Source organism: Fringilla coelebs, assembly GCF_963513975.1.
Source record: "Fringilla coelebs genome assembly, chromosome: 25".
Classification (NCBI taxonomy): Eukaryota; Metazoa; Chordata; class Aves; order Passeriformes; family Fringillidae; genus Fringilla; species Fringilla coelebs.
Window position 1 is genome coordinate 5,739,863 of NC_140051.1, and position 24,213 is coordinate 5,764,075.

At 59.5% G+C, this 24,213-nt stretch overlaps 2 protein-coding genes across 2 annotated transcripts; one reads left to right on the forward strand and one right to left on the reverse strand.

Moving 5' to 3' along the window:
* Positions 1 to 1,843: 1,843 nt before the first annotated feature.
* Positions 1,844 to 10,421, forward strand: ROBO4 (roundabout guidance receptor 4). The gene is made up of 20 exons (XM_084221540.1): positions 1,844 to 1,970; positions 2,092 to 2,136; positions 2,226 to 2,504; positions 2,582 to 2,720; positions 2,795 to 2,922; positions 3,653 to 3,765; positions 3,855 to 4,074; positions 4,162 to 4,283; positions 4,820 to 4,991; positions 5,069 to 5,219; positions 5,302 to 5,432; positions 5,861 to 6,037; positions 6,120 to 6,411; positions 6,496 to 7,020; positions 7,108 to 7,260; positions 7,348 to 7,470; positions 7,561 to 7,680; positions 7,760 to 8,097; positions 8,807 to 8,944; positions 9,031 to 10,421. Exons 1-20 carry the CDS (start codon positions 1,907 to 1,909, stop codon positions 9,156 to 9,158), a joined length of 3,558 nt encoding a protein of 1,185 aa, XP_084077666.1. The 5' UTR covers positions 1,844 to 1,906; the 3' UTR covers positions 9,159 to 10,421.
* A 48-nt stretch (positions 10,422 to 10,469) lies between these two features.
* Positions 10,470 to 23,697, reverse strand: ROBO3 (roundabout guidance receptor 3; the record flags this gene model as incomplete). Its single annotated transcript, XM_084221434.1, has 26 exons — positions 10,470 to 10,684; positions 10,762 to 10,869; positions 10,945 to 11,022; positions 11,106 to 11,212; positions 12,509 to 12,676; positions 12,745 to 12,895; positions 12,985 to 13,194; positions 13,272 to 13,375; positions 13,458 to 13,584; positions 13,665 to 13,850; positions 13,974 to 14,145; positions 14,256 to 14,368; positions 14,449 to 14,668; positions 14,767 to 14,891; positions 15,132 to 15,298; positions 15,385 to 15,553; positions 15,637 to 15,718; positions 16,002 to 16,213; positions 16,289 to 16,460; positions 16,879 to 17,003; positions 17,084 to 17,211; positions 17,916 to 18,054; positions 18,129 to 18,249; positions 19,189 to 19,346; positions 20,030 to 20,356; positions 23,553 to 23,697. The coding sequence occupies 26 exons, from the start codon at positions 23,695 to 23,697 to the stop codon at positions 10,470 to 10,472; spliced, it is 4,029 nt and encodes a 1,342-aa protein (XP_084077560.1).
* Between the last annotated feature and the right edge of the window lie 516 nt (positions 23,698 to 24,213).

Consider the following 24,213-nt stretch of genomic DNA (forward strand, 5'->3'; position numbering starts at 1 on the left):
GACTGGGCGCGCTTTGGTGGCAGCGTGCAAGCGGGCAGGGACACCAGCACGGCCACACTTCCGCCACCGAGCGAGCGGGGACACCGGCACAGCCCTGCTCCCACCACTGGGCGTCATTCTGCTCGGCGTAAAGTCACTAATTTCCTATTGATCCCACCCAGAGCTCCCCTCTTCCGTCCCCCATCTTCCTGGGGCATCGCTTTAATGGCTTTCTCGCCGGGACGAGTGTGCACACGCGTGTGCAGAGAGAACATGCAATCAGTGCACGGAGACAGCGTGCCAGAGGGTGCACGGAGCATGCAGAGGAGCGTTGGAGCGCTGCACATGTGCATGGAGCGTGCAGGAGTGCACATGGACTGTGCACATGGGGGCAGGCACGAGGGTGTGCGAAGAGGATGCACAGAACGTGCAAGAGAACACGCCCATGGAGAGAACACACACGGAGCGTGCAGCTGAGGCTGCAGAGTGTGCACAGAGCGTTTATGGAGTGTGCAGAGTGTCCACTGAGCCTGCATGGCCTTTGTGAGCCTGCCAGCCCGGTGTGTGTGTTCCAAGCGTGCACAGAGTGCTCAGAGTCCATGCAGAGAGCGCCCGTGCAGTGTGCAGGGAGTGTGGGGAGGGAACGTGCGCAGCATTTGCACGGGACACGCACACAGCGTGTGGCGAGTGTGCAAAGAGGGTGAGCACAGAGGGTGTGTGCAGTGCTTGCACGAAGCACACACAGAGCGTGCATGGTGTGTGTGGAAAGAGTGTACACAAAGCGAGCAGCTGAGTGTGCTCAGAGCATGTGTAAGAGTGAGCCTGCAGTGCTGGCTGCACCTCCACATGCATGGAGCCTGCAGTGAGTGTGCAAAGCGCGTGTGCTGTGCTTGCACAGGGTTTGTGTGGTGCTTGTGGAGAGAGCGAGCACACAGCAGCTGAGCATGCTTGGGGCGTGCACACGCACGCGGGGAGCACACACACTGCACACCCAGCGACCCTGCACGCACACGTGTGTGCAAGAGCATGGTGCCTGCCATGGCACAGCCCCATGCATGGAGCGGGACATGCACTGGCACACAAGCTCGCCCAAGGGCACAACACGCATCAGGCGGTCTAAACAGGGGGCTCCCTCCTGCCCCCCAGCTCCCCGGCTGCACTGTCCCCTAAACGTGGGCTGGAAGCCCTGGTCCAAGCATTGCCCCTTTGCCATGGTAGGATTTTCTGTGAAAATCCCCCGGTTTTGGGGCACACGGCGCTGTCTCTCCCCAGGCCTTCATGGGAAATAGGTTTAGGATGAAAAGCAGAGAGCGGCCGGCCAAGCGAGCCGGGCCCTGGGGTACCCGGGGTGGGTGCCGGGGCACCCCGGAGTGCTCGGGGTGCGCTACTAACCAATAAACTAAACGTACTACCCGTCTGGTGGTGGCACCCTTGGGTGTCTTTGTGGGACAGGGGTCCCCCAGGGTGGAGGGGACACATGAGAAGTGGCTGACAGGTAAGACCACACAAACCCGAGACACTTGGCTGGCGCTCAAACTGGCACTTTAATGCATGGGAGACCTTGGGCTGTTCCCTCTGGTACCTACCGATGGCATCCTCAGCTGAGAGCCCGTTTCTTCTTAATTTGTCTTCCTCTGAACATGGAGAAGGAAAAGGGGAATTTATTCTGACTAATTAAATTCATTAACCACTGGTGTCCCCCACTCTGCTGTCTCTGAGTGCTGCCAGTGCCACCGTGGCCGGGCACTCCCACTGCCCCAGGATGGCTGAGATGTTTGTGTTCACCGTCACCTTCCCCCCCCCTCGGCATTTCCCGGCCCCCGCATCCGGCTATTGTACCCCCCCATCCGGGGCCGGATCCAGCCCCGGTGCAGGCGGGGAGGAACCGGGATTTCGGGAGGAAACGGGAAGGCTGGCCAGGGCCGGCATGGCGGGCGGCTGGGAGACAGCACTGGGCCTGGGGCTCTGCCTCGCCGCCCTGCACCACGGAGGTGAGTGCAGCCCACGGGGGCCAAAATCAACTTAACCCTGCCCCTGCCCCACCCCGGATCTCAGACCGTGCCCACTTGGGGCACCTCTTGGCATTCCCCCCACCTCCTTGTCACCCGACAGGCTGCCGCCTCCCCAGCGTGGCCACGGCCCCCCAAACTCCAGCTGGTAAGAACACCTGGTGGGTGGGTGATGCAGGTGGGGAGACACCAGAAAATCCCGTTCCCCCCACCCACAATGTGCCCTCCCCACCGCAGTGCTGCGGGACAATTTCCGCCTGCAGCCGGGTGATTTGGTGACCACAGCGGGACAAGCGTTGGAGCTGGATTGTGTCCCCCCCTTGGGGTACCCCGAACCCTACATTACCTGGAAGAAGGACGGGGTGACCTTGGACTTGGTAGGTGGCAGGTACACAGTCACCAAGGGGAAGTTGCAGGTGGCATCGGCACAACGGAGCGACTCCGGTCTCTACATCTGTGTGGCGGCCAACGCGGCAGGCAAGAGGGAGAGCCGGGGCGCCCGCGTCTCGGTGCTGGGTAAGCCAAGGGTCCCCCACAGGCGGTGGGCACGTCACACCCAGCCATGGTGCCATGCCCTCGATGTCCCCATGCAGAGAAGCCGAGCATCGTGCGGCACCCGAGCGACGCCGTGGCGGTGCCTGGCAGCACCGTGGAGCTGGGCTGCAGCGCCCGAGGCGACCCAGCGCCGCAGGTGCAGTGGCACAAGGAGCACGGAGACCTGCCCTGGGGCAGGTAGGTGGTGGCAAGGGGGAGAGGTCCCATCCCTGGCGTGGGGACGAGGCTGATGGAGAGCTGGTGACCCGCAGGCACGAGGTGGACCGGGAGCACACTCTGCGCCTGTACGCCGTGACGGCCGCCGATGCCGGCGCGTACGTGTGCACGGCGCAGAGCCAGCTGGGCACCGCCGCCGCCAGCACCTTCCTGCACGTGCAGGGTCAGTGCCTCCACCACCACAGGCACCCAGGGCCATCTTGGGGTTCATGCAAGGGGATCCACCTGACAGGGTCCATCTAATGGGGTTCATCCAAGGGCAGTCTGTCCATGGGGGTCCATCCAAGGCCATCCATCATCCATCAAATAAAGTCCATCCAGTTGAGTCATTTGAGAGGATCCATCAAAGGGAGAACTCCAAAGGTATGTCATTTAAACACATCCATCCAACAGTATCCATCCAAGAAGGTCCATATAAGTGGAGCCATCTAAGGAAATGCATTGAGGTGGGAGTCCATCCAAAGGGATTAATTCAAAATCACCCACCTAAAGGGGATCCAGCCAACCTAGTTCCTCCCAGGGGCACAACACCCATCAGGCGCTTAAGGGGATCTATGGAGCCATTTAAGGGGATCTGTGGAAGGTGGGAGTACATTAAAGGGGGATAGAACAAGAAATATCCATCCAAAGGGTCCATGTAGGAGGGACATCATGGAGGGGTGCATCGTGGGATCCTGCCCCCTGGGGCAACACATCAAAGGGGGCCCGTCCAAGAGGGGTCCATTCAAGACAAACCCATCAAAGGGTGTCTGTCCAAAAGGGTTCATTTGAGTGAGTCCATCCAGGTAGACATCAGGATCTCCATGTGCAGGTATCTGAGGGGGGTGTCTGGGCAGCTGCCTGGGGACCTTGGTCCTGCCTGGCGCTGCCATTCTCCTTCTTCTGCCTCACAGACCGGCCGGCAACGGGCCAGCAGGACCCTGCCCCGCGGGACCTGCTGGCCGTGCGGCTGCACCTGGACAACGGCACCGCCCTGCCCACTGCCGCTGTCCAGCTCCGCTGGCAGGTCGGTGTGATGCCACTCCCCAGGGGAGGGCGGGACGGGACACATCGCCGTGTCCCAGCTTAACTTGGGATCCTTCCCATCTCCTTCAGATGCTGATGCCGGTGCCGGTGCCCGTGGGCTACGTGGTGCTGTACCGCAGCCTGCTCCCGGTCGCCACCTCCTGGGTCCAGCACGACGCAGGCAGGGAGCTCAGCGCCATCATCCCTGCGCTCCGCAGGGGCTACAAGTACGAGTTCAAGGTCCGACCCTACACCGGAGGGACGCAGGGCTCAGACAGCAACAGCAGGCACCTCTGGATACCCGAGGAAGGTGCGTCGTGTGTCCCCCGCATGTCGGGGTGGTGGATGGGGAGGTGGGCTGGGGGTCCCAGGGGTCTCAGCATCCCTGTCCCGGCAGTGCCGAGTGCAGCGCCCCAGCGTGTCACTGTCAGCCAGGCTGAGGCAGGGAACGGCAGCGTGGTCGTGAGCTGGGAGCCACCTCCTCCTGAAGCACACAATGGCATCATCCGGGGCTACCAGGTTTGGGGCAGTGGGGCAAGGGGGCAGGGCTGGGGTCTTCGGGCCAAGGACTCTCAATCCAAGGGGATCCATCCAAAAAGGGAGCCTGTCAAAGGTGGGGGTCTGTCCAAGGGGGGCACCATCCAAGGAGTCTGTCCAGGAGGGGGTTCATCCAAAAGGGCCAGCCAAAGGGGAGGGCCCTCCCAGGTGTGTGTCTAGGGGCATCCAAGGGAGTTCATGCAAAGGAGTCCAGCCTAGGGGATTCAGCCAAGGGTTCCATCCAAAGGGGTGTCCATCAATGGGAGAATGGGAGTTCACCCAAGAAATACTCACCCAAGGGAGTCCATCCTAGGGGCATGCAAGGGAGCCCATCCAAAGGGGTCCTTCCGAGGGGAGTCCATCAAGGAGATTCATCTAAGGGGACCCATCCAATGATTCGGTCCATGGGGGATCCATCAATGGGAGTCTGTCAAGGGATGTTCATCTGAAGGAGTCCATCCAATGGGGTCCATCAAGGCTAATGGTCTAAGGGGACACATCCTCTTGGTGTCTGCCAGGTCTGGTCAATGGGTGAGGGCTGGCAGCATCCCACCAACAGGACAGTGGATGGAGCCACCCGCCGCCTGGAAAACCTCCTCCCACACCCCGGGGCCGAATTCTGTGTCCAGGTGGCAGCTTTCAACAGCGCAGGGCTGGGGGTCCCCAGTAATGCCACGTGTGGAGTCCTGGGTAGGAGTGGAGAGCAAGGTGGGATGCGGCTGGGGTCACGGTGGTGACATGAAGTGACACTGCTGGGACCCTTGTAGGGCTGGCAGCAGGGAGCAGCAGGGTGGTGCAGGCACTGCGGCAGCCTGCTGTCATCGCAGCCGCTGGTTCCATGCTCTGGTTGGCCTTGCTCGCCCTCCTCCTTCTCCTCTGCCAGCGCCGTGCCAGCCAGGACGCTGCAGCTCGCCACAGGTGAGAGGCCATGGGGTGGGGGACGCGGCAGGTCCCTGGTGGGGTGGGGGTTGATGCACTGACAGCTCCTCTTGCCCTGCAGGCTGGTGGCTGGTGACTCGCCATGGCTCGGTGGCCCCTGGAAACCCAGCTGTGCCCCCCGAAACCTCAGCAGCAGCAGCAGCCTCAGCAGCCGGCTCCTGGGCAGTGATGGCAGGGACCCCCACCCCTCCAGTGAGCCCCGTGGAGACTGGTGTCCCCACCCACTGCCATGGGACCCCCACCCCTCCAGTGAACACTAGGGTTGGGACCCCCACCTAGTTATATCAAGCCCCCAGTCTCTGCCATGGAACCCCCACCAGTACTATGGGACCCCCATCCATCCCATGTGATGCCACTGGATCCCCACCCAGTTCCATGGAACCCTGACCTGCTGCAACAGGACCCCCAGCCCGGGCCTAGGACCCCCCACAGAGTGCCATGGGACAAGCAAAGTGTACCCAAGACCCCCACCCTATGCTGGGGACCCCCAGTGCCATGGGGGCTCCCCACTGGTGTTCCCCATTGTCTGTCTGCAGGCAGCGAGGACACACAGACCCAAGGACAGAGGGGACAGGGGACACATGGCCTCAGGGGTGCCCTGACCTCTCTTACTCTTCCAGCCCTCTCCTTGGAGCCGCCGAGCCTTGGCCCCCCCACGCCCCCCATCCACAGCAGCCTCCATGGGGGATGCCCGCCACCCTTCGGGGACATGGGGTGCTGTGGTGGGGGGCACCCCGGGGTGCATTCCTCACCCAGCACCCCAAACCCAGCGCCCTGGGAGCGTGTTCGCAAGAGAGGTGGGTGTGGGGGGCACGTGGGGGGACAGGGGGGACACCAGGGCGATGCCCCATGGCTCTGTGTCCCTCACTCCCCTCGCAGAGCTGCACCAAGTGCACAGCACCCCGGTGCTCGTCGCTGGCCCCAGCCACATCCCTGTCGCTGGAGCTGGAGGCGAGTGGGGGACAGCTTTTGGGCTGGCAGCCAGGCAGCCTCAGCAGAGGGGACACGAGGGTGACACCGCTGCTGCCATGAGGGACAGCAGGGACCCACGGCTGCCAGTCTTCAGCTCTCCAAAACCACCTCGGGGCAGCCCCTCTCTGGCCTCTGGTGTAACCACGTCACCAGTGACACCCCCGAGACCACCCCATGCCTGGCACCCCCCAGTGACACGGTGAGTCTGGGTGTCCCCATACAGGTGGGTGCCCTGCAACCCAACCCTTTGCTGCAAAACCCAGCACGACCCTTTTACCTGCAGGTCCCCGACCTTCGTGTGCCCCAGGGACACATCTCTGGTCACCAGGCATCCCAAGGACATGTCCCCAGTCCCTGGGATCCCCAGAGACACGTCCCCAGTCGCTGAGAGCCCCAGGGGTGTGTCCCCGGCCACCAGGAACCCTAGGGACATGTCCTTGGCCACTGAGCAGCCCAAGGACATGTTCCTGGACAGCAGGCATCCTAAGGAGGTGTCCTCAGTCACCAGGACCCCCAGGAACATGTCACCAGCCACCAGGCACCACAAGGATCCATCACCAGCTACCAAGCACCAGAGGGACACAGTCTTGGCCACCAGGCAGCCTGAGGACACCTCCCTGGTCACCAGGTGCCCCAGAGACCCACTACCAGTAGCCAAGTGCCAGAGGGACATCTCACTGTCCACCAGGCACCCCCAGGACATGTCCCCAGCCAGCAGGCACCCGAGGGACACATCCCCAGGCACGAGGCTCCCCAGGGAGATGTCCCCAGCCACCAGGCACTGCAGGGACAAGTTCCTGGCCTCCAGGTATGCCAAGGACATGTCCCCAGCCAACAAATACCCCAGGGAGACATCTCTCATGACCATGCACACAAGGGACATGTCCCTGTGCAGCAGGTCCCCTGAAAACATGTCACCAGCCTTGAGGCATCCCAAGGACACATTGCCAGCCACTGGGCACCCCAGGGACACATCCCCACTCAGCAGGCATCCTGAGGAGATGTCACCAGTCCCCGAGCACCACAGGGACAAGCTCTGGGACACCAGGTACTCTGAGGACATACCTCAGGCCACCAGGAACCCCAGGGACCCATCACTGGTGACCATGCACACAAGGGACATGTCCCTGTGCAGCAGGTACCCTGAAAGCATGTCACCAGCAGTGAGGCATCCCAAGGACACATCTCCAGCCACCAGGCATCCCGAGGAGGTGTCTCCAGTCACTGGTCCCCAGAAGGACATGTTCTTGGACACCAGGTATCCCAAAGACATGTCCCCAGCCACCAGCCACACCTGGAACATGTCACTGGGGGCCAGGCACTCAAGGGACATATTCCTGGCTACCAGGTACACCAAGGACATGTCCCTGGCCACCGGCCGCCTCTCGCCAGCATTCAGCGACGGGGTCCTCACACAACAGCAGGTGGCTGAGGTCCTGGAGATGGAGCAGGACACTACCTGCTGCAGGTATTCCCCATCCCCCCGGGACACTCCCATGATTGCTGCATCCCCTGGTGCCAGCAGTACCCCACTGTGCTCCCCACAGACCCCCAGCACCAGCCACACCACGCTCCTTCTCACCACCGCACACCTACGGCTACATCTATGGGCCACCGGCCTCTGAGCTAGGTGAGGAGGAGGAGGAAGAGGAGGAGCAGGAAGAGGAGGAGGAGGAAGAGCACACAGCAACGGGGGGCTCACCAGGAGGGTCACTGCTGAACGGCTGGGGGTCTGTCTCGGAGGACAACTTTGCCAGCACCCGCTGCAGCTTGGTGAGCTCCTGCGACGGCTCCTTCCTCCTGGACGCCAGCTTCGCCCGGGCGCTGGCCGTGGCTGTCGATGGCCTCTGCTACAGCCTTGAGGACACTGACGGCGCCTACGGGGGTGAGTGAAGGTCCCTGGACCCCCTCTCTGACCCTGAGCATTGTCACCTTCTCAAGTGTGCAAACCCAGGGCACACAGGGAATATTTGTCTGCTCTGGGGTGCCCTGACCCCCAGGGGAGCTCTGACTGTGACCCTCATTCATGGAGAAAGTTTCCCAGACTTCAAGATAAACTGGAATCCACAAAAGTGTGAAATAGATTATAGAGAGCAGTGTAGGTGTGTCACTTGGTGAGAAATTCAGGTTTTGGGATTTTTAGTGTGTTGTGGATGGAAGCAAGATGGAGGGCACAGGGTTTGTCCTGGGTTTCTTCTTCATTCTTCTTCTTCCTTCTTCTCCATGGGTTTGGGTGGCATTTTGTAATTGGGCAGAAAAGTCCCCATTGTGGGCTCTGTGGGATCAGTTATTGGGTTAAAAGGGAAAATAATCTGGGTGTCAGTTCTTAATTGGATGGTTTAGTCTTAAAAGGCATCGTAACAAGAGATTGTTGGCCATTCTGTGCCTTCTAATGAAAGCCTGGAGAACTCAGGGTTGTGAGACTGTTTTAGTGATAAGAAATAATAAACACCTGAGTCTCAATATGAACTACTGTTGCAAGTGCCTTCAATCCCAACCCATAGAAACCCACAACTGGAACCCCTACACTCAAGGAAGATGGTTTCATTGGGACACTATGGTGATGCCACCATCTCTTGCCTCCTTCCCTGCAGGTCCCTCACCACCACCATCACCCTTGGAGCAGGTCTTCCCACCTGGAATCCCCTCTGCCACCTGGGACTGGTGGAAAGCGCTGGAGGTCCCACAGAGCACCAGGACAGAGGCAGCCGTGAACAGCAGCTCGCAGAACGGTGCACAGAGCCCCAGTGCAGGATGGTGGGCACTGGGGGTGGTGAGGTGTTGCAGGGTGTTGGAAAATGTTTCCTTTGCTTTCCAGGTGGCCAAGGGTCAGGGATTGGCAGCCCCTGGGCCAGGGAAGGTGGTGAGCTGCGGACAGGAGGGACAGGAGCGTGGCAGTCCCCAGGGCGCAGGACACAGCAAGGCCAGACCCCTTGGCTCAGCTAAAATCCAGCTTTATTAGGCAGCTCCCCAAACAGGGGCTCTTTACTAGGAAAAGCCACCCAAAAAGGGTGGGTGGCACCTAGGTGGGTGGGTGTCCCTCCTCATTCAGCCTTCTTGTCCTTCCCAAGTGTCTTCCTTCTTCCACAGTGTCCCCATCCCTCCTCAGCATCCCCATCCCTTCCCAGATTCCTCATTTCTCCCCAGCATCCTCATCTTCTCCTAGAGTCTGCATCCCTCTAAGTACCCTTATCCTCCCTCAGTGTCCTGCTCCTTCACCAGCACCCCCATCCCCCCTAACTATTCTTCTCCAGCCCAAGCACTGTTGTCCACCCCATGTCCTTGTCTTTCCCTAGGGTTGTTGATCCACTTGACCACCCCATTCCCACTGACTATTCCCATTCCTTCCAACTGTCCTTGTGCACTCTGATAGTTCATGTCCTTCCTGATCATCCTTGTCCTATCTTTTCTATCATTGTCTCTCCCCAATGTTCTCATCCTTCCCATGCCACCAGAGCGGCCTTGTGCTCCCTCTAAATGTCCTTGTCGCTCCTAATCATCCTCATTCCCAGGCTTTTCAGCCCTCCTGAGTGTCCTCATCCTTCATCAGTTGTTTTGTCCCTCATGCCAAGTGTCCCCACTGTCTTCATCCCCCTACAACAATCCTCCTTGTCCCTTACTACTGTCCTTGTCCCTCCCAAGCAATCTTGTTTCTCCTAAGTGTCCTCTTCCCCCAGCAATCTTCAATCCCCTAGAAATCCTTGTCCTTCCTCCATGTCCTCCACCCTCCAGGTATCCTTGTCCCCCAGCCTTTCTTGTCCTTCACCAGCACCCTCATTCATCCGCTGTGTCCTTGTCCCCCCCATGTAATCTTGTCCCCCACCAACTGTCCCCTTCATTTTCAATCACCTCATCCCTCTCAGACATCCTTGTCCTTTCCCAGCATCCTTGCTCCTCCCAGCTGTCCTTGTCTCCAGGATCCTTGCCCCACTTAAGCATCTTCCACATTCTCCCCACCGCCCTCATTCCTCTTCTGCTCATCTGTCCCAACTGTTTCTGTGCCCAGGGTTCATGCCCTTCCTTGAGCATCTTCCTTGTCCCTCCTGAGCATCCTTGTCCCTCCCCAGGGTCCTCATTCCTTGTGAATTCCTTGCCCCACCCCAGAATCCCCGTCCCCCCTCGCTCTGACGCCCGCTGGCCGCGATCTCTGTGCAACCCTATTTCCGCAGAGCCACTCAGAAATTAAAGAACATCCCTCCGTGTCCCCTGTGTTCCCATCCCCGTGTCCCCAACTCTGTCACCGACTCGCCCTCCTTTTTATCGCTTCTCCTGCGGCGGGCAGGGGAACGGGGCCCCGGGGCGGCGGCCGTGCCCGGTCCCCTCGCCGCGGTCGCCCGGGGTCCGGCTGCGCCCAGAGCCGTGGCCGCGGGAGCTGCTGGAGCCGCGGGACGAGACGCTGCCGGTGGTGGAGCAGCTGCCGGACACCTGCCCGCGGGGCAGGCACGAGGGTTTGCTGTAGGGGGTGACCTCATCTGCAGGGGAGGGACAAGGTTGGGGCTCGGCGGTGGCACCGCAGCCCTTTCGTGCGCGGTCGGTGGCTCTGCCTTACCGCCGCGGGCCGGGCGGGGCGGGACCCTGCGCTCAGCCCCGCTCGGCTCCAGCTCCGGACAGGGGCCGGGGGTCTCGCCGGGAGGCGGCAGCGGCGGCGGCGGCAGGTCTGCGGCAGAGAGGGAGGAGAGGGCTCAGCTCCCCTGAGCCTCCTGAATTCCCCGGGCTTTTTCCTCCCACTCACCTCCCGTCTGCTTTTCCCGGCGGTAGCGGCTGCATTTGGGCTTCAGGCGACTTTTGGAGATCACCCCGCGGGTTTTCCCTGGGGAGGTGGGGATGGCAGCGTCAGCCCCCTCCATGGCCAGTGAGCCCCCTACCCACCCAAACGGGCCCCTCGGGGCTCACCTGTGCCAGGAGGGCAGAGGGCTCGGGGTGGGTGGCCCTCGCTGGCACCCGGAGTCACCGAGGGACTGCGTGCCTGTGGGGGGGTGCTGACACCGTGGGGGGGTCTCCTGGCAAAGAGGGGGGTGGAGTGAAGCCAGGGTGGGGGGAGTGGGATGAGGGCTCAGTGGCCACCACAGTGCTGGCACAAACCCTCTAGAGCTGTGCCAGAGCCAGCAGAAGCCATGTGGTACTGCCACAGCTGGATGGCAGCGGTGTAGGTGGGCTGAAGCATCACAGCTGTAGAAGTGCCACAGCTGGATCACAGCTGGGGTGGCAAAGGGGAGCTCAGTGACACAGCTAGGGTGGAGGAGCACAGCCTGGCAAGGCTCTGATAGCAGGGCTGGCCTGCAGTGGCACATCTGGATAGAGGCTGCTGAGCTGGATTACAACCACACAGCTGGATTGCCATGGCGCAGCTGGATCACCACACATCTGGATTGCAAGCACACTGGCAAATTGCACCTGCACAGCTAAATCATGACACACCTAGATCGTAGTACAACTGAATTGCAACCATGCAGCTTGGTTGCAGCTGCACAGCTGGAGTGCAGTGACATGCCAGCATCGTGATGGCACAGGTGGACCATGGCAGAGCTGGGTCACGGCAGCACAGCTGGGTGATGATGGCCCACCTGTCTCGTGATGGTGCAGCTGTATTGCAATGCCCCAGTCACCCACAATGTCATAGATGTGTCATGACAGCATGGCCAGAGCACAGCTGGAGAGCTGGAGAGCAGGGGTGGATGGTGGCACCACAGATGGATCACAAAGAGATGCCTGGACCATGGTAGGACATCCAGACTCCATTGGGGCATCCAAACCCCAATGGCACGGCCAGACTATGGTGGCACAGCAGGACCAGATCATGATAAGAGTGGCTGGATTGTGATGGGATACCCAGGCCATGGTGGGACATCCAGAGCCTGATCCAGAGTCCAGTGGCAAGGCCAGACTATGGTGGAACAGCAGAACTGGATCATGTAAACGTGACTGGGCATGACATCCAAAGCCCAATGGGACACCTGGGCTGCAGATGACGTATCTGGACCTCAGCAGCATGGCTGGACTATGACAGCATGGCAGAGCCAAATGGTGACAAAATGGCTGGGTTGTGATAGAATATCTGGACCATGGTGAGGCATCTTGACCCCAACAGAACATCTGAACCCCAATGAGACACCTGGACCCTAATGACACAGTTGGACCATGATGGCATGGCAAGGCTGGGTAGTGACAACACGACTGGATCACGATGGAACACCCAGGCCATGGTGGGACATCTGGACCACAATGGGACATCTGGATCCCAGTGGGACATCCAGACCCCAATGGCACGGCCATACCAATCAAGGCCCATCCCCTACCGGGGCAGGAGGGAGCTATCGAAGTCGCGGAGGCGAGGGATGTCCTCCGTGGTGCGAGGTGAGGGTGTCAGCGTGGCGGTGGAACGGCAGCCGGAGGAGGTGGTGGGTGAGGATGCAGCAGTGGCACAGGGGATGTCCTCACCAGGGTACCACACCTCCATCCCCAACCTGCAGAGTGGAGACCACAGGGTAGCTGCTAAGGGCAGCATGCCCAGCCCCCGAGCCCCCACACTCACTCTCTGGCTGCCTCTTCATCTTCCTCTTCCTCCTCCTTCTCCTCCTCCTGGGCACACTGGCTGAGCTCACTGGCTGAGGGCGGTGGGGGCAGCAGCTCTGTCCAGCTCACCACCGGCGGTTTCACTGCTTGCCCCAGCTTTGCTCTGGCCCCTGTGCCAAGGAGGGATGCTGGGGGGGCTGTGGGGAGGGCACCGCACCACGAGCACCCACGTGTGCCCCCACCCATCCGACCACCCTACCGTGCTCAGCCCGGCCACGGGGCACCTGGGAGGCTGCAGCATCCATTGGCTGGGAACCCCCCCCAGGGTAGGAGGTCCCATACTGTGAGAAGGGACGGGGGAATGTGCCGAGCTCCTCACTGTCAACCTCGATGGTGCTGTAAACCGGCCCCTCGCCAGCCCCTGCTCCAAACTGCTCCGTCTGGGCGATGTAACGGGTGATGCCAGCATCTGCAGAGGGTAGCCAGCATCATCAGGGCTGATCATCACCCCCTCAAGAGCCACCCAGCCCCATGCTGACCCCTCACCATTGTAGTATCTCTCAGTGGTCCCCAAACAACCGGCAGAACTGCCTGTGCTGCCACCACGCCACGCATCCACCAGCCACGGGTAACCACTGCCAGCAGCTGCCCTGCAGGGGGATGGGGTGAAGGAATGCTGGTGGTCAGCATCCCCTGGGGCTCCAGGGGAGGGCAGGGGTGCCAGGGGGTTACCTGGGGTTGCTGCGCACTGGAGCTGGGAAGGCAACTGTGGAAAGAGATGGGGGTGAGGGCAGCGAGAGGCCGTACTGGGAACCCGCAGCACTTATGGGCTTACCGGTGGGTGTGTAGGCAAAGGATGCTGTAAAGAGAGGGACAGTGGGTGGCTGATGGGTGGGGGGGTGAAGGGTGAGGGGTCCCAGGGGTAGCACCCCCCTGTACCGGTGAAGTGGCTGAGCTCCTTCTTCCTCCGGCGGCGGCTGTAGAGCCAAGCAGCAAAGGCAGCGAGGATGACCCAGCAAGCGCCACCAACGCCGGCAATGAAGGCTGGCTGCCTGGCTACCTCTGCTAAATGCTCAGTGAAGCTGCTCCCAGCTGCTGGCCCCACATCTCGCTCCACCAGGGGGGCTGCAAGTGACACAGGAAAGAGGGACACACCGGCAGGGTGCCAAGGAGCCATCCCCAGCACTGCAGTGGGTGACCCCACCATGCCCCACCCATGGGGGACAGCTGACACAATGAGGGACTCACCGATGTGGATGGGGACAGGGGCACTGCGGGCACCCACACCAGCACTGGTGGCAGCAGCAACCTCAGCACGGTAAGGGACCCCGGGGACAAGTCCCTGCAACACTGTCGCCAGCACTGTCCCCTCCACACTCTGGTTGATGTGGAAGCGGCTCTCATTGCCCAAGCACCAAATCTGGCGGGGACCAGGAGGAAAAAACGGGGAACACCCATAAGGACGCCATGACATGGTGTCATGAGAGGACAGAGTGGAGCTGCCACAGCCCTGCTGCTGTCCACGCTTACCCGGTAATCACGGATGACGCCATTCTGCTCTGCTAGAGGTGGTGGCTGCCACGAGATGCGGACACTGGTACCATTCCCAGCCACGCTGACAGCTCGTGGTGGGGCACTGGGGGCTGCCAGTGGAGGACACATAGGGTATCACCCCCAGGTTGTCCCCAGGAACCCACACTATCCCCTCCATCCCCGCACTCACCCGCTTCAGGGGTGCGCAGAGCTCGCACAGCACTGTCGGGACCATGGAGGTGATGGAAATAGGGTCTGACCTTGACCTCGTAGTCCTGGCCCCGGCGCAGCTCGGTGAGCAGGGCCCCTCGCTCCCCCGGAGCACACACCGTCCGTGCCTCCTCCCAGCGCCCGCCGCGCTGCCGGTACAGCACCCGGTAGCCCTGAAGGAAGGGTGCCTGGTGCTCCACCTGAGGAGCCGAGGGAAGGGTGGCATGGGGGGGATGATCAACACTGGGGGATGATCAACACTGGGAGCCCTGTACCGGTAGGGAGGCTCAGCACTCACGGTCCAGGAGAGGTGGACGGTGCCCAGTGGCAGCACCACAGGTTCCTTCAGGTGCACAGCCACTTGTGCCAGCTCCTGCTGCACCTGCTCAGGATCCAACCCTTGCTGCATGGGGTTGGTGTCTGCTGGAAACATGAGAGGGTGGAGGGTCCATGCATATCTCCACTGGTGTCACCAAGGGAGGGAGCCATGGTCACAGCACATACCCATGGCAGGATCATGGGAAACTCCTCTAGCATCACTGGGCAAGGATGGACCCAAAGATTTTGGGTGCATGGGCACCTCCATTGGTGTCACCAAGTGGAGATGGACCCGAGGGTGGGGGGTTTGTGGACACCTCCACTGATGTCACTGATGGGTCTCACCTTGGGTGCGCACAGGCTCCGAGATGCCACTGGGGTCACTGAGCCCGTAGGCATTGACTGCCCGCACCAAGAACAGGTAGACAGTGTCAGGGACAAGGCCGGTCACTGTGTGGGTCTCACTCTCCACATCAGCTGCCACTGTCCGCCACGGGCCACCCACTGCCTGGCTGCCAGGGGACAGGGGTGACTCGTGACAGGGTGGTATCAGGCCACCACATCATCCCTGCAGCCAGACAAGAGGCTTGTGTGATACCTGAAAGCCTCCACTATGTAAGAGGTGACATCGCTGGCACCACTGTCCTCGTTCCCTTTCCAGCTCAGGGTGACACTGCTCTTGGTAACGTTGGTGACCACAGGGGTGGAGGGTGGCCCAGGGAGGAGATCGGGTGCAGGGGAAGGCAGGGAGACGTCAGATTCATCACCTGCAGGGAGATGCATGGAGGTCTGGGTGGTTTTGTTCCCAGTGCCACAGTGTCCCTGCTGCGGTGAGATGTCCATGACCCACCTTGTACCTCCAAGGAGATGCCCCAGCTTGTTTCACCTGCTGGGCTGGTGGACACGCACTTGTAGAGTCCGGAGTCTCTCACCTGCAGGGGTAAAAGCTCCTGCCCCATCACCCTGAGCACCCATCACCTCGGCACCCACCACCCTGAGCACCCACCATGCTTTGTACCCACCAGCCTGAGCACCCATTACCTCAGCACCCACCAGCCCGAGCACCCACCATGCTTTGTACCCACCACCCTGAGCCCCAGCACGGCTTGCACCCACCACCCTGAGCATCCATGTCCCTTTGCTCCACCCCTTGCACCCACTGCCCCCTCCCTCCCTGCAGTGCCCCCTCGGGTGCCCCTGCCGGGGCCGGCTCACCCGGAGGCCGGTGATCTGCAGGGTGCCGTTCTCCAGCAGGCTGGCACGGGGCTGGACACCTACCAGGGCACTGCCATCCTTCAGCCACCCCACACTGCCTGGAGGGTCATGGGCCCCCGCCCCACAAGGCAGCCGCACTGTGGCCCCCACTGGCAGCACTGTCCGGTTAGTGGGAAGCAGGCTCAGCACCGATGGGTGGAGTTCAGTGGGTGCTGCAGGGAGAAAATTGGGAATTGCTGAGTGGTGGGGTGGGTGTCACTCAAGCTCTCCACTGGCACTGGACTTACCCCCCATCACCTCCAGGCCTGCCCTGGCCAGGACACTGCCAGCCACGCTGATGGCCTGGCACAGGTAGTGGCCGGCATCGCTGGGCTGGACGCTGACGATGGTCAGAGCACCGCTGGGGCTCACCCAAACACGGCCAGAAGGGGCTGGGGGCTGGCCCGGGAACAGCAGGGTCTGAGAGAGAGTGGGATTCGTGGGGGGATGAGGGATGAGAAGCAGGGGATGAGATGAGAACAGGGTTAGGGTTGGGAATGAGATTGGGTACAGGGATGGGATGGGATGGGATGGGATGGGATGGGATGGGATGGGATGGGATGGGATGGGATGGGATTAAGTATGATGGGGACCATGATGGGAATGGAATGGGGACAGGGATGTAATAGGGACTGTGAAGGGATGGTGATGAGGACAGGTAGGGATGAGGATTCGTACTGGTGTGAGGTTGAGCTGGGATGAGATTGGGATGGAAGTGAGATGGGGATGGTGTGGGAATTAGGATGGGGATTATAATGGAATGGAAATGGTGATGGGATTGGGATAAGGATGGGGCTATGATTGGGTGTGGGGTCAAGAATGAGCAAAGGAGACAGACCTGGCTCCCCTCCTTCTGCCAGAAGACAGCAGGTGGTGGGTTGCCCTTGCTCTGGCACTGGAAAGTCACACTCTGGCCAGGGGTGACAGCTTGGTCATGGGGCCCAGTGACAAGCCGGGGGGGCACTGCAGCAGTGTGAGGGGAGACAAGGGCTTGTCCAAGCACTCCACCAGCACCCAAGGGTGCTCCCCAGGGCCCCCCTTACCATGCACAGTGAGGGTGCCCGATGCCTCTGACCTGCCCACGCTGTTGTCAGCCACACAGGTGTAGGTGCCCTCATCCTCCACCTGCAGCCGGCTGATCCGCAGGGTGTTGTCTGGCAGCACCTCCCACCTGGGGGAACCCCACGAGGCTGTGGCACCAGCAGCATGCTGGGGCACCAGGAGGGCGTAAGGTGCCATGGGGTGGGGATGGAGTGAGGATGGAGGATGTGATGGGAATGTGGGATGTGATGGGTACAGTGGAAATCTGGGATGCAGGAAAACGGGAAATGTGATGGGGATGTGAAATATGGTGATGTGGGATGCAATGGGGATGTGGGATGTGATGGGGATGTGGGATGTGATGGGGATGTGGGATGTGATGGGGATGTGGGATGCAATGGGGATGTGGGATGCAATAGTGATGTGGGGTACAATGGGGATGTGGGATGCAATGGGGATGTGGGATGTGATGGGCATGTGGAATGTGATGGGGATGTGGGTTGTGGTGAGGATATGGGATGTGATTGGGATTTGGGATGTGATAAGAGTGTGGGATGCAAAGATGATGTGGGATGCAATGAGGATTTAAGATGCAAAGGGGCATGTGGAATGTGATGAAGACGTGACACAATGGGAATGTGGAATGCAATAGGGAACACAGGCTGTGCTGAGGATGGAGGATGCACCAAGGTCATGGGATGCAATTACTTGATGCCATGAGGATCCTAGGTGCTCCAAGCACACCAGGCTGGCACACACTGAGCTGCCCAGCTGCACCACAGAACCCTGGCTGGCCTTGGTGTCCCTGAGCCACCCCCCTTGCCCCCTACTCACCTTCCCAGTGGCATTTCACCCTCCTCCTTGCGCCAGCGTGCCGCCGGCTGTGGATCCCCCATCACCTCGCAGGCAAACTCCGCTGTCCCCTCTACCAGCACCACCTGGTTCTGGGGCCTCTTGCCAAATGCTGGGCGCTCTGCAGGGTGGCTGTCAGTCCCAGCAGGACAGCACCCACCTCCCTGACACCCCAAACATTAAATCCCCACGCACCAAAGACAACCAGCTCGGCCGGCTCGCTGTCCCTCTCCCCCACCACGTTGGTGGCCACGCACACATAAACACCAGCATCACTCTTGTGAGTGCTGGCCACCATCAGCTTCCCACCACGGATCTGCAGGAAGAACAGCTCATCCCACATCCCCATCACATCCCACATCCACCCTGCGTCCCACATCCCCATCACTTCCCACATCCCCATCGCATCCCACATCCCCATCACATCCCACATCCCCATCACATCCCACATCCCCATCACATCCCACATCCCCATCGCATCCCACATCCCCATCGCATCCCACATCCCCATCGCATCCCACATTCCCATCACATCCCACATTCCCATCACATCCCACATCCACCCTGCATCCCACATCCCCATCACATCCCACATCCCCATCACATCCCACATTCCCATCACATCCCACATCCACCCTGCATCCCACATCCCCATCACATCCCACATCCACCCTGCATCCCACATTCCCATCACATCCCACATCCACCCTGTACCCCACATCCCCATCACATCCCACATCCCCATCACATCCCACATCCCCACTGCATTCCACATCCCCACCACATTCCACATCCCCATCACATCCCATATCTCCACTGTACCCCACATCCCCACTGCATCCTACCCCCCACTGCATCCCATATCTCCATGACATCCCACATCCTCATTGCATACACACACACACACACCTCCCATCCCTATCAAATTCTGCCTCCCTGTTGCATCCTGCATCCCCATTGCATTTCATATCCCCATCACATCCTGTATCCTCATTGCATCTCACATTTGCACCCACGCTGTCATCACATCCCATGTTTCCATCGCATCCCAAATCCCTGATGCATCCCATATCCCTATCCCATCCTACATCCCCGTCTCATCCCATATCCATCCCATCACACAGCTCTCTGCTGCATCCCACATCCCCACCACATTCCAGATCCTCACTGCACCCCCATCCATGTCACACCCCACATCCCCGTCACATTCCCCATCCCCCCTACATCACCTCCAGCCCAGCTCTGCCCCCCTCACCGTCAGGCGCTCGTCCTTGTCGCTGACCCGGACTCCGTTTTTCTTCCAAGAGACGCTGGGCTCGGGGTGCCCGCGGGGCGGGACGCACTCCAGCACGGCCGGTTCTCCCGCCGCCACCACCACGTCCCCCGGGGGCTGTCGGAAATCGTCCCGCAGCACTGCGGGGACACAGCGGCCTCAGCTGCCAGCCCTGCGCCCGCGGGCTGGGGGCAGCACCAGGGGTCTGAATCGGCTTTAACAGATTTTAATTTATCTTCATTGATTTTACTTGATTTTCAAATGCTTTCAAGTATTTTTATTTGTTCTCATTTATTTTCATGTATTTCCAATTATATTCACCTCTTTTAATTTCTTTTACCATGTTTTCATTTATTTTCACTCCTTTGCAGTAATTTTCATTTATTTCCAATTATTTTCAGTTTTTTCATTATTTCTCTTCACTAATTTGCACTTATTTTTTCATTTATTTTCACTTACTTTCAGTTATTTCCACTTTCTTTAATTTCTTTTTTTTTCATTATTTAATTTATTTTCTGTTACTTACATTCATCTTCACTTCCTTACTTTTAGCTTCATTAATTTTCACTTGTTTTCTTTTTTCATTTGTTTTCACTTAGTTTCATTTCTTTCCAATATTACTCACTTCTTTGAATTTATTATAATTTCTTTTAACTTTATTTATTTCTAATTATTTTCCTCTTATTTTCATTTATTTTCCCCTCTTCACTTGGCAACAGAGAGAATGTGAAAGCCACAGCCACTGGCGCAGGCTGGGCTTAGGGGTGATACCAGAACCCCAAATTTCCCCCCCTCAAATCCTCCCAACTCCCTCAGGACTCACCCGCCACCTCCAGGGAAGCATTCCTGCTGGTGGCCTCCCCCAGGTAATTCCTGGCCACGCAGACATAAACGCCCTCGTCGGGCTTCCCCCGCCGCCCGTGCAGGATCCGGAGGAAGAAGAGCGACCCGCCCGGGAGGAGGGTGCGGTGGGAGCGGGGATCCTCGCGGTCCGTCTCCACCCGCTCCCCGTCCTTGTACCACTCCACCTCCGGGGCCGGGCGCCCCTCGGCCTTGCAGCTCAGCGTGGCCGGTTCCCCCTTGGAGACCAGGACATCCGTGGGGTGCTCCACGATGCGGGGAGCCGTGTCCTCCAGCTGGGCGTGGGATCCTGCAGGAGAATCGGGAGGGGTAGGGATGGCTTTGGGGGCTGAGCATCCTTGGCTTGTGTGGGGCCCTCCTGGCCCCAGACCCCGCTTTGCTTGGGTTGCACGAGGTGAGAGATGAAGTGTGGCCAGGACCCAGCCCAGAATATCCCAGGGTGGGTGCTGTGGGGAGGGAGCAGGACCTCAGAACCACAGGATCACAGAATCACTGGATCACATGATCACAGAATTCACAGAATCACTGGGTTGGAAGAGATCTTCAAGATCATGGGGTCCAACCCAGTCCCAACACCTCACCTAAACCCTGGCACCCAGTGCCACATCCAGGCTTTGTTAAACACACCCAGGGACTGGGGCTCCACCACCTCCCCGGGCAGCCATTCCAGAACTTTATCACTCTTTCCATAAAAACTTCTTCCTAATATCCAACCTAAATTTCCCTTGGTGCAGCTTAAGATCAGATGGGGAGGGTGTCAGGTAAGGCCAGTGGGACAAAGCAGCTTTCCTCCCAGTAATGGCCTTTTCCACCCGGTTTCCACCCTGAAGAAACTGGGTTGGGGCTCAATTCTCCCCAAAAAGGGATTTTTTTTCCATCAGCTGCAAGTGCTGACTTTCTGTAGCAGAGCTGGGCTGCAAAAAATGCTTTATTTTAAGTTTTAAAAAGCCCAATATTGGGGTTGTGGGACTGTTCCAGAAAATAAAACCAACCCTGCTAGGGCACAGGAATTAATAGATGGTCATTAATGCCAGCATAATTAATGTTCATTAGTGCTGGGGCCAGCTGGGCTGAACCATGTGTGTCCCCAACATCGCCTGGGGTGCCTTGGTAGTTCGGTCCCCAAGTGTCACTGCTGGCCCAGTGGCACAGGGACACACCCCTGCATGCCACATGTGCACACAGGTGTGGCTCTGCACAAACACATGTGCAGCTGTGCACTGCGTGTGTTTACACACAGGTGCATGCATGCACACGTGGGCAGCCATGCAGGGCTGCACACACACACAGAGGCACTCACAGGTGTCTGTGCACACGCAGGTGCTCATGTGCATTACACACATGTGCATGTGTGCACACGTGCATTACAAGGGCAGGCGCGTGTGTGCACACATGCATTGCACACATAGGTGCATGTACATGTGTGGGCAGTCATACAGGGGTATGCACACACACATGCACACGTGTGCATTCAGGTAGGGGTGTGCATGCCCTGACATGCACAGATGTGTGTGTGCATTCCTGCAGGGTGTACATGCACACACACACACATCTGTACACATGTGTGTATTTGGGGGGGTGTCCTTACACATACACACACGTGTGTTCAGGCATGCAGAGGTGCACACATACATGCACATTCACACAGGGGTGTGCATGCACACCTAGGCTGCACACGCAGCTGCACATGCACAGGGGCATGCACATCCGTGCACATCCACAAACACTCGGGTGGGGCCATGAGCCTATGCTTACCCACATTGCTGCATACACACACATGCACACACTCTACACACATGCACACACATGCACACACCCTACACACATGCACACTGCACACACATGCACACTGCACCTAAATGCACACACCTGCACACTGTATAGACAGGCAAACACCTTCACAATGTACATGTACAAGCATGCACATGTGCACACTGCACACACATGCACACCTGCACAGCGCCCACACACGCATGCACATATGCACATATGCACTATACAGACATGCACATGCATGCACCCACATGCACACTGCCCATAAATGCACACATGTACACACATGCACATATGCACATTGTACAGACATGTACATGCATGCACACACATGCACACTGACCATAAATGCACACATGTACACACATCCACATATGCACATTGTACAGACATGCACATGCATGCACACACATGCACACTGCCTATAAATGCACCTGCATGCACACACATGCTCACTGCCCATAAACGCACACATGCACACACATGCACACACATGCATGCACATGCACACACACCCCACACTCCTCTCCCACTCGCCCTTCCCCTGCTCCCCCCACCCTGGGCAGGATGCATGAGGGGCTGCAGTTTGGGGTGCCCGGGGGTTGCCATGGGGATGGGATGTGGCTGCCATGGGGACGGAAGCGATGCTGCAGGGTACTGGGTACCCCGGGGGGCACAGCAGGGACTGAGGGGGCCGCAGCTGGGCCCGGTGACTAATTGGGACAAGCAGGGGGTCAGGGCAGGCCCCTTCCTGTGCCCGGCTGGCTGTGCGGGGGCAGGGGCTCCCATGAGGGTTGGGAACACCCCCGCCCCCTCCCCAGCCACCCAGGGCCAGCTGGAGGGGCACAGACTAAAAAATAGGGGAGAAGCTCAAAACTGAGTCAAAACTGAGTCAGACACCCTGTCCCTCACCCCTCCTTCACCCCCACTCTGTCCCAGCTAGGGGTCATGGGGCTGGTCTGGGGACATGGGGAGGACTAGGGCACACGGAGCTGGTTGGAGGACACTGGGTTGGTTTAGGAATGTAGAGATAGTTTGAGAACACGGAGCCAGTTCCAGTTAGTATCTGGGGATTGGCTTGGGGACACAGGACTGGTTTGGAGACATGGAGTCTCTCCTAGTTTTTTCTGGGAGTTGGTTTGGGCGCACTGGGACAGTTTTAGGAAACAGGGCTGGTCCTGGTTTGGAAACTGGGCATGGATGTGGGGACATGAAGGCTGTTTGAGGACACTGGGCTGCCCCTGCTTTGGGGTGTGGTGACTGGTCTGGGGACATGGGGATAATTTGGGGTCTGTCCCAGCTCGCGGTCTGGCAGTTGATGAGGAACACGGGACAGTTTGGGAACAGAGAGCTGCTTGCAGTTCAGGATTTGGGAACACCAGGACAGTCCTGCATTGGGCAGAGTGGGCTGGTCTCGGTTTGGGATCGTGTAGACGATCTAAGGACACCACATCACTCCCGGGAGCTGGTCGGGGGACAGGGAGCTGGTCCCAGAATGGGGACACGGGGCCGGTGTGGGGACACTGGGTCAGTTCCGGAGCTGTGACATGGGGCAGGTCCCGGTTTGGGGACAAGGGAACAGGATGGGAATCCCGTGTCAGTGCTGGTGGGGTCCCAGCTGGGGCTGGGGTCTGTGGGTACTTCCAGCATCCCGGCTGGAGCAGGAGCAGGAACTCCGGGACGGGGGAGCAGAAGGACCGGGGAGCACGTACCGTTACCGGGGGTGAGATCGGGCAGGTGGAGCGCGGCGATGGAGCGGTTGATGCCGAGCAGGAGTGAGGAGTTAGAGCCTTCAGCTCCCAGCGAGTCGGCGAACAGGTTCATCTGCAGCAGCGTCTTCAGCAGGTACCGCAGCATCCTGCCCCGGCTCTGCTCGGCTGAGATCGGCCGGGCTCGGCTCGGCCGGGCTCGGCTCGCCTCTGCACGACACTACCCGGCACGGCAAAGACTGGCTCAGCTCAGCCCGATCCGGCTTAGCCCGATCCGACTGAGCTCCGTTCGGCTAGGTTCGGCTCAGTTCAGCCCAGTCCGGCTCAATTCAGCCCGATCCGGCTCAGCCCAGTCCGGCTCAATTCAGCCCGACCCGGCTCAGCCCGGTCTGGCTCGGCTCAGCTCGGTCTGGCTCAGCCCGATCCGGCTCGGCTCAGCTCGGTCCGGCTCAGCCCGATCTGGCTCAGCTCAATTCGACTGCGATCGGCAAGGCTCGGCTCAGTTCAGCCCGATCCGGCTCAGTTCAGCCCGATCCGGCTCAGCCCGGTCCGGCTCGGCTCAGTTTCTCTCTGGTCGGCTGGGCTCAGCTCAGTCCAGCCCAGACTCGCCCAGTTCAGCCCAGTCCGGCTCAGCCCGGCTCGACTCGGCTCAGTCCAGCGCTCA